Raw genomic sequence first — 10110 nt, 5'->3', positions numbered from 1 at the left:
AAGTATCTTTGGCCACAAATAGATCATTGCCCTATTTGAAAAGTTCCTAGTGGAGCGTAGCCAGTTCTGCCTGGCTATATATACCGAAGCTGGCAAATCAAGCCACCTCTCAACTTTTGCTTCTATATATATATAAAGAGGAATGATATAGAATAAATCAGCTGGACGGGGCAGATGTCAAATCAGTTTTTTAGACCGAAATCATTTTCTTTCGGAGTTTGGTTTATCCTGCGGTGCCTGAGCGGGGCAGCCGGAGGAAGCTCTGACACCCCCCGCCCCGGTCGCAAGGATGGGCAGGCAACACCAGGAACTGCCTGACAACGGGTTCTCCGCCTGTGCCGTGGTTGTAGCACCGCTTTTCCACCTGACGCTTGGCGACGGCCGGCGTTTCTTCCCACGCAAACACTTCCGATCCCCTGAAAGGTACCTGTTATTTCTTGAAGCGAGCATAACTGTGTAACTGTAATGCTTCTCCTTAGGTAGGCAGCTGAAGTCAGACCTCCTGCACAGCGTGTAAGAAACAAGGGATAAACAAGGGGATTGATTACGCCCCACATCTGAAAATCAGCTTCACAGAAAATATGTGCTAAATGATACATGATAACGGGGAAGGAAATGCCAGCCGCCTTAATGAACGGTGGTAGGCAAAGCTGGAAAAATAAATTATATAATAATCTCTTATTATATGCCCTTTGACATAAACTAATCTTGACCCAGAACAATAGTGCTACTTTCCAAGAGAAAATAACCAAGGCGCAGCTATAATCATGATTCAGGAGTCCAATGCAAAGTGGTTTGTATTTCCTCTTTGTTGTTAAAATTCTGCTTCATCTGGTAAATTTGGTGGAAAAGCTGGGAACGGGGTGAGCAACTTTCAGCTGAGGCAGAAAGAAACACCAGTTGCTGCTTCTTGGTTGGCTGGGAAGAAGCTGCTGAACTTCAACCCAAAGCACTGGCTTTGTGCCGAGGACCCGGGGCACGCGTGCAATGCTCAGGCAGAGCGGGAGGGTACTGGTGTTTCTCTTCAGCTCCCAACACACCGAACAGCCCCGATTGCAGCCAGACACTTGCTGCTGGACTGGGGGGCACTTGTATCCCTTCCAGCGGGATGACTCAGGGGTTAGGTCTGTGTTTCTGCTGAGGACACCTGCGTTGTTACTTCTGCTGGGTTTCCGAGTCCTGCTTGCCTTTGCATCGCTCAGCTCTGCAATGGAGATGAACAAAACCAAGTGGAAATCCTTGCGAAACATCCTCATCTAGAAAGAGCAGATGGGCGAGGAAATTCTCCCTCCTACTTACCCAAAGCTGCTGTGTACTACAACTCTTTCCTGGTTCCTCTCCTAAGGCAAGGAGGGCGTAAGAACTGGTTCCACCAAGAGCGCAGTCAGACCCCACCTAAATTATGTTACAGAAGGAGCCTGCGCATTTTGTGTGCTTGTGTATCCCTCCTGCACCTCTGTCCATTCCTGTCTTATCCACTTGGTGCTCGCAAAGATCCCTCACCAGGTGAGGAAGGTGCAGGTTAAGTAAGAAAGCTCTGGATGCAGCTGCCGTGCAGGAGCGTGTGTGCGCGTCCCTGAGCCGGGCTTTGTTTGGCTCATTCCTTCAAACAAACAAGAGTTCATGCTACCAAGCTTCCACAGAATGTATTTATTTATAACTTTGTGGGTTTGCTTGTGATTTGGCGTCTTTAAAAGTCAAAAAGACTACTCTGCACCTTGTAATTCTTTCCCTGTCCTCTTAGTGCGTAAGATACAAAAGGTTAAAACTGTGGCTGAATGGGAAGAAAAGTAAAATGTGCTCTCACAAGGTGTGTGGTGGAGGCATGTTCTTTATTCATAAAAATGCAGTGCGTGCTTTACTATACATTAATACACATAGTTTTTATACTGGGATAAATATAATTAAAATATCAAACAGAGAAACCCAGAAAAAGCCAGACTGTTTGAGACCAGTGGTTCAACCAGTATCCTGTCTCCAGCACCGGCTGGTATCAGATGCTGTAGATAAAAGTAGAAGAAACTGTATAGTAGCCTGTTATGAATTAACATGCCCAGGAGAGAAGTTTCTTCCTGACCCTCATCAGTTAGTGGTTGACTTAGATGCCAAAGCATACTTTACTATACATGCTCACGTATTTATATCTATCTGTACCAAGAAGCATGTGACAAAACGCTCAGTCAGACTGCTGGTACTTTGACTTACAAGAAAGTCATTCCGAAAGAATTTTTTTTCACTGCAAGAGCTTGGAGAGGGAAAGGCAGCTGCGATTCACAGCTTAGCAGGGGAAACTACTCTTACAAGCAGCACCTGAAATACGTACCTCTCGAAGCTATTTTGGGGATTTTGATTAAGCAAATACTCACACGTGTGCATTTACTTGTAAAGCGGCCAGTTGAGCGGATTTGAAGTCAGACATTCCCCTTGTCTGAAAATCATAGGATCACAGAAAAACAGGGTTGAAAGTTCAAGGCGAGGCTGGCCATTCTGTAGCACTCCTGACAGCCATTTTCTCCAACAGGCTCCTGAGGGCCACCGCTGCCGCCGAGATCACACACCCCACCGATCTGCCAGTGCTTCACCTTCTTTGTGACAGTTTCCTAAATAACTTCAATCTCTTTGGCTTCAGTTTAAGCCCATGTTTTCCTGCCCTATCCTCCAGATACAAGGCAACAGATTGTCCCTTTCTCCTGAATTGCAGTTGTGGTGTTGGAGAACTGTTTCCTTGTTTCCAAACTCCTTTTTTAGACTGAAAGACCTTGAGCTCTTTCCCTACTTCCTCACTGAGATGTTTTCTAGATCCCCGGATTATCTTCAGATTGCTCCATCTCTTTCCCAAAGTGTGGTGCCCAGCATTGAATAAAGTAACCCGGCCAAGATCTTTCAAGGACAGAGGAGTGTGGAAGGATTACTTCACATGTCTTGAAGGCTGTGTTCTACTTTATACAATCTGGATGGCATTTTTTCCGACACCACATAAGTACCGAGTCCCTTACACATTTTTCTACATTCCTTCCCATTTTCTAGACTGTTTCCCCAAAGCCTGCCAGTGCTCAGATCCAGGATACAATAAGCTGTTTTCTACTGCAGTTGGAGATGGATGCTGCTGATGATTCAGCATATAAAATAGGCTAATTAATGAGCTTTGGAATAACCGCCTCCCCCTAGGCTTGTTAATATGCTTGCCTTTACCTAAAGCAATCACATCTATCCAAAGACAAGTGCTAGCAAAAGAGAAATGCAAATATATTAAGATAATGCAGCGATACTACTATATGGAGTAAATTTCAGGGAAAAAAAAAAAATCAGCATGCTATTTTTCTTCATTAAATGTGATGAGCTCATAAAAACTTTTAATTAGTCAGAATGATGTGAATGACTCGTCAGACCTAATTTTAGCAGCCTAAAGTTAGCGAGCATTTCCACAACAGTCATCTCATCTCATCTCCTTCAACAATAAATGGAGAGGGATGAACACTTCCAGGATGAACACATCCTATTGCCTTCAGCGTCCTAAAAAGCCGGAGTCAGATGGGAGGAGCTCCTCTGTGAAGACAGAAGAAGAGTTCTAGTAACCACAGAGAGCCTCGACTAGTAGGCAAACACTTATTTTCTTGATGGCTGAGGTCAGGTGAGATAAATCCCATTTTAGGCAACCACAAATTCAGACATAATTATTTTTACGTTAGCATGATAATTAAACACAATGCAAATTAACCGTAATCATCAGGGGAAAAAAGCATGATGAGATATTGCTTACTGAATAATTACAGAGATGTGCAGAGCACGGAACTTCCATGTCACAGACAACTTCAAAACATTAACACTTTGGTTTTTTTTTCCAAATCGAGCTGATAGCTGAGTATGTTGAATTTCTCTGTGCAGGATCATTTTTACACAGTCATTTCAGATGAATAAAAATAATTTAATTTTGCCAAAATCACACTGTTTGGTCCTCACATTGATTTTTGTCTTTTTGAAGAAGTATAATGCACTAACAAGAAAAGCAAGGCTGACATTCTGAAATGAAAGACGTTTCGATTTAAAATATTGCACAGCTCGTTCTAAAAACACGATCTTCTCTGTGAGGCTCAACGTGATTTTGTGGATTTCGATTTCAAACTGGAGGTCTCCTTTTGATTTCCGAGCCACGCGAAGGAGCCAGTTTGGCCAGCCCCAGCCCTCCCAGCCGGTCAGAGCCACGTAACACAACCTGCGCGCAGCCCCCAGCCAGCTGACCCACCGCAGACCTCAAGCTGCTGAGGGAGTGGCAGTTCTGGGAATGGCTCACCACTAGGAAATGAGAAAAGCTCCCCAGGATCCCACCGTGGATCCCGCAGGACTAGGCAGGGTGTAAGCAGGCTTCCAAAGCTACCCAGTAATACTGGGTTCAGTGATTCTTACCAGTTCACTCCCTCCTACAACCAACAGCCCCACAGATTCGCCAGCGTAACCCCGGGATGGGGGTTCTCTGAACTGCCGGGGAGGTGCAGGGTTTTTGACATGATGGTGGGGGAGTTTCAGAGCCTCCTAGAGGGACTGGCTTCCCAATCCGTTAGGCAGCTTTGAAAAGCCTGCCCTAGAGGGCACACTGGTTTTGTTCCCTGCCTAGATTGTTATCTCTGGGTATGTCCAACACCGGTCCCGGCAGGGTAATAAAGTTTACAGTAAGTTTGCTCAAGTCCGGTAGCTGTCTAGTCAACCCAAATGTATGCTATTTTCCTGTGCCAACACTAATCTGTTACTGATATCCACACTAACCAGTAAGAAGCTCCTTCTAGCAGCTCAGCAGTGTATTACAATGTGGGCAGGCTGTCAGTGAGGTTTATAATATAAATACTTGTGCATATGAGTTCATTGTTTATATTCTAAAAGCTATGCTATGACAACTTGGAAGTGATTTTAATTGCAGTAACAAGCTAGATTTGGGACTCTATTGATAGCCTACTTAAGGTCACAGCTGCTTTCCGATAAGAAATTTCTCCAGAAGGCTGATTGACAGCTGTCAATGGGTCTTCTGGATCTTCACAACTAGTGATGAGAGCAATGGCACTAAATGACTTTTGGTTAGTACTAAATGACTTGATCTCCAGTGCCGACGTCTCTGCTTCTTTTTCCCGTGTCTTCTCGGTTCGGTTCCATTCTTGCTCCTTCCGATCCAGTTGCATGGCACTGCAGTGAGGAGCATAAACTTCTGTGGTTTCTTCAAACTGTAAGCAATCCACCTTATAGTATTTTTTCTTTACGTGTAAGACATCATTAAACCTGTGGCCCCAGAGAATCTCTCTGGGGACATATGAGCTTCTCGACTGATGTGAAGTTCCTGTTGAATCACCTGTGTAGACAAACGTGACCAAGATTTCAAAGTTGTCCTTGGCCAGAGCTTTCCGGTCTAGACCATACAAGGGGCTCTCGCTATCAATTTCATGCACGACTGTCACTGGTGTAACAAGTATGATCTGGTCGTTTAGCAACTTCAAGTCCTTGTATTCCATTGTCATTCTCCCCTCCTTGTCTTCCTTGTAGCGCAGGAGCTGAGCTCGTACCGAGCCCTCAACCATGTGATTCGGCCGGAAATCACCGATGCGCCACATGAGGCAGAATTTATCATCCCTTAAGCCAACTACAGCATAGTAGCTGAAACGAATGGTTTGAGCTCGTTTTCGAGCTGTGGCCATTTTAGCCAAGGCTGCTCCGATTATGAAGGTGTCAATAATGCAGCTTAATACTGACTGTAGGATAACCATGAGGATTGCAAGAGAGCACTCTTCTGTAACACAGCGGTAACCATAACCGATGGTCGTTTGGGTTTCGAGGGAGAATAGGAACGCTCCTGTGAAGCTGTGGACATTTGCCACACAGGGGGTTATTTCTTCATCATTGAATAAATCTCCGTGTTGGATTGCTATCAGCCAGAAGACTAGTCCGAAGAACAGCCATGAAAGAATATACGACAACGAGAATATCACAAACATATGGCGCCACTTGATGTCCACCAGTGTGGTAAATATGTCCACTACATAGCTCTCCCATTCCCCAAAGATGTGTTTGAAGTACACATTGCAGCTGCCATCCTTGTGGAGAAATCGATTCTGCAATCTTTTCATCCCCATCTCAGGGCTTTCTTGACAAGTGCCTTGGTAACTGATCTTATTTCCCTGTATGTTTACAGGCCTATAGCGGCCACTCTGTTCAGTCATCTTTCTCATACCTGCCTTGTGGCATCAGTTTACAGAACACACTTGCGGTCCCAGGGGCTATTTGTTTTCTTTGTTGATTGGAAATCTATGAAATAAAAGAAAAAGTTTATTTTTGGTTTAATTTCCTATGCCAGAACTGTGTAACACCAAATCTAAATACAATTCACTCTGCGGCCATCATGAACAATTTCCTGAAGTGTACAGACTCTGACATTTATTGCACAACATAGCTCAAAAACTTAGGCCTGGAAATATGAGGCGGCTAGAAATTCAACTCATTAGAAATGTCCATATCGATACCAAAATTTGGTACGTAGATGAAAACAGAAATCAAAAAACGTTGTGGTGAACCCGCTGTGAGTATCTCTTCTAATGTTCTGGTGAAGTAGCATTCAAATCAGGATGGGCTCTCATGAACAGTCATGAGAATGACACGAACGGTCTTAAAGTTAGCCAAATATTTGAGGTAGTATTTGTTGCATAATTGTTTGTTTTCCTCCATTAGAAGAAATGCCTAAGAAAACACCCTCATTCAGACATGAGACTTCAGTAGCATGGGCAGGCAAGCTCAGTGCTAACATGTTTTAACCAGAAAACGTATAAAACACACAATCACTCATCATTATTCGTGTTTCAGTATTGCCCAGAAAAACCTGGTCATGGAATTGAACTTTACTGGGCTAGTGCTACAGAGACATATTTGTTCAATTTGTTGCAAAGTATTTACATTTCAAATGAAAAAGAAACCTCTCTCAGGTCCTGGAAACCCTCTCAAATCATTCCTTAAAACAAAACAAAACAAAAAAATCCAGCTGCCAAAAAGTTATTTCAATTTTTATTAATGAGTTTGAAACAAACACGCAGTATGTTAATAAAATTTGTGGGTGACACAAATTTAGGAAGTGATGTGAATTAGGAGATTCCTCTGTCAGATCAGGGGAAAAAATGGATGCCTGCAGATTGCAACCATATGAACTCCAGCAGCACAAAGTGCTAGGCTATACGGTTAGCGACTAATAACAAGAACTTATGTTAGAAACTGAGACCTCATCAACTGGAATCCAGTAAGAAAGGAAAGTCTCAGCTGAAGTAATCACTTACAGGATGCTTATGATGCTTATGAAAGGCAAATGCCTTTTCCTGCAGGTCTCCAGCTCACTCCACCATATCCCAACCGCTAACACACAAAGCACTGACAAGGCAGAAGTGATGGGGTACACAGCTAGAACAATCCAACATTTTTGCCAAATGTCATGCTTCTAACTGATATTTCTGAAGGAAGAAAGCGAATATTTTTGAGGGAAAACTGTAATTATTCTTCCAAAAATGTTAAGCTTTCAACGGAAAAATGACAAGTACTTTTCCCGTTTTTAAGCTGGTTTCAGCTGACAGCAGTTCAGATGTAGGTTTACAATGAAGCCAACATATTCATGGAAAATGACTTTAAAAAAAAAAAAAAAAAGTTTCCTAGTGGTAGTCTTTTTCCTCAGGTCTTCATTCACTTTGCCCGAGTATAAATGACTGCACACACTTCAAGGCTGAAGAGAGTCAGGTCCATAGAGTGTAATATATATTGGATGGACTAGATTAACAGACCGAGAACTCTTCTCTCATCCAAGGAACAATGACAAGCATGCATAGACAGTATTCCAAAAACACTTAAAAGCCAAACATAGTTTCCATTTCTTTTTTCTTTTTTTTTTTTTCAGTACAGAAATGAATGTGACATATGGTGTCGTAGCCTCAGAATGTGGCCTTCATTAAAAAACACAACATTAATGTTTCCAAAAATACTTCTTGGAATACAGTCTTTGGAAACATTCATATGACTTGCTTTACTCATAGCTTTAAACAAACAGTGTAGCCTAGTCTATTGAAGACTCTTGACTTAACATTTTATAAGTCATATTTAACAACAAACAAAAACTGGAAAACGTTGAGGGTTGTTTTTTTTCTTAAGAACCTCATAATGTGAGGTGTGAAAATGAAGCAAACTGTAATCAGAAGCCAATATAATCTTAAATAAATAAAAAAACAACATTAGGCTTAGACTGTTTTCTTATTGACTGATTCAAACTGGAGTTCCTTGAAAATACTCACAAACATCCTGGGATTCTAAAAGGGGCTAAAGAGTTCATGAATCAAAGGCTACTGAGTTGATTCCACTCTCTGCTGTTGTCATCAGCCAGTCATCGTATTTCAAAAATGCTGTTTTGCTGGCACCACTTTTAGATTTTGTTGGTGCTGGCAAGAGTCACGGACCGTCACACAGGCATCTATGTGGCAAAGTCCACTCTGATTTTATAGTAGTCTGTAAAACACAGGAGACAACTTAGGCTTGTGAGGCAGCCTGGATTAGAAACTCTGCTTAGGGTCTCTCCTAAGTACAAGTTGTAGTAATTCATATCTGCTCACGGACGTCCGTGATGCATTTTTGACGGGTATAAATGAAGCCATGTAGTAATATGCTAGATTGGATTTTGTAAAACGATCAAATTATGTCTGTACCAAGAAAGGGAACGTGATGCAGAGCTTCCTAAACCAGAACCAAATAATCTAGCCCTGAAGCTAGGTGGAGTAGAATCAGTGCAGAGCAACACTAACAGACATATATTGCTCTCAGCATCTGAGTTAATCTTTCTCTGTCGTGTTGAAAATTGGATCGCTCGGAGCCATTTGGCATTGCACAGTGGAGACGTGCCCCAGATGACCTAAAATCCCAAATGTGCTTGAAAGTCTTAGGAAACAGCCTCCTCAGCCACTCAAAACCAGCGAAAAATGTTGCCCAGTATTTTGGGTGTGCTTAAAGGTAAGCCAAATCGGAACTTTTCCAGGCTACCTCTTAAAGTCTTTGAAGTGCAATAAGACTAATGCATCACAATTAATAGCTCTTTTACATTGTCTGATGTTGCTTAGGATATTTAAGTCTAAAAAAAAACCCCATCTTTCAGTGTTTCTGAATTATGTACGTCTTTATTACCTGAGCTTCATTCATGCGGACGCTTTCAAACAGGCACGTGAATTTCCTACTCCAAGCGAGAGGCCGTGAGGCTGTGAAGCCAGATGTTCATCGTTCCCTCTACTGAGACACGCCGCCTTTTGCACAACAGTCTGAAGACTATTATTATCACCAAATTTTAAAAAGGAGAAGACCACAGACTTACAACCGGACTTAGGAACTTAAATCTTAGAGCCGTTTCAAAACTCTTATTTTTCAAAATGGAAATATTTTACACATCCCCAAGAAAGCCATACGAATCACATTAAAGGGCCTGCTACCTGGTAAAGATTAACAAAGGGGGTGGGGGAGGATTTAAAAACATTCTCTACTCACTAAAGCTCATGGATCGGTTGCTGCAAATGATTCTCAGATGTTGCCAGGAAGCGTTTTCACCTTCCTTTAACACTAACACAAACCCTCGCCCTTTTTTGTCTTGCTTTTACTTTCCATGTTGTTTTGTTGTTTTTTTTTTTTTCTCTTTATTTCTGGGCATGTTTGTACACATCATGAGCCTTCTCTTGCACACTGTTCTGTCGTTCAGAGGAGGAAGTGTGCTGAAATCTGCAGTACTTTTGCTAACCATTCTTATAAAAGTATTTCCCTCCCCCCCACCCAAATAAAAAAACTCATCAGAGACAAAAATGGAGCAGTGAATCCAGGCAGGATAGCAGGAAGACAGAAATAGAGAAATCTCAAAGATTTCATCAGAGTAAATGGCAGAGAGGGTGCAGAAGTTCTCCTAAAGCTGGATGTATCAGACTCAGAGCTCAGAAAAGCAGCATATATTCTTAATGATCTAAGCCAAGGCTAGGATCTTAGTGTTCGATACTGAAACATGCTCAGGGAGATACCAAACTTCTCCAGAGGCCTGTGTCATGCGGTTTGCATACTGACACCCCCCCCCCCCCC

The 10110-nt window shown here is 42.6% G+C and overlaps 1 protein-coding gene across 2 annotated transcripts in view; it reads right to left on the bottom strand.

Moving 5' to 3' along the window:
• Positions 1 to 2747: 2747 nt before the first annotated feature.
• The window catches only part of KCNJ16 (potassium voltage-gated channel subfamily J member 16), a 38454-nt gene continuing 31091 nt past the window's right edge, over positions 2748 to 10110 (bottom strand). For both annotated transcript variants that reach the window (XM_026861091.1, XM_026861092.1), the window contains one exon: positions 2748 to 6285. In XM_026861091.1, coding sequence (XP_026716892.1) covers positions 4920 to 6209 — 1290 coding nt within the window. In that variant the 5' untranslated portion in view covers positions 6210 to 6285 and the 3' untranslated portion in view covers positions 2748 to 4919. The remainder of the gene's footprint in view (positions 6286 to 10110) is intronic.

Source organism: Athene cunicularia (assembly GCF_003259725.1).
Source record: "Athene cunicularia isolate RWA chromosome 18 unlocalized genomic scaffold, athCun1 chr18_part1, whole genome shotgun sequence".
Classification (NCBI taxonomy): Eukaryota; Metazoa; Chordata; class Aves; order Strigiformes; family Strigidae; genus Athene; species Athene cunicularia.
The sequence above is the reverse complement of the archived record's forward strand: the minus strand, read 5'-3'. Positions and strand labels throughout refer to the sequence as shown.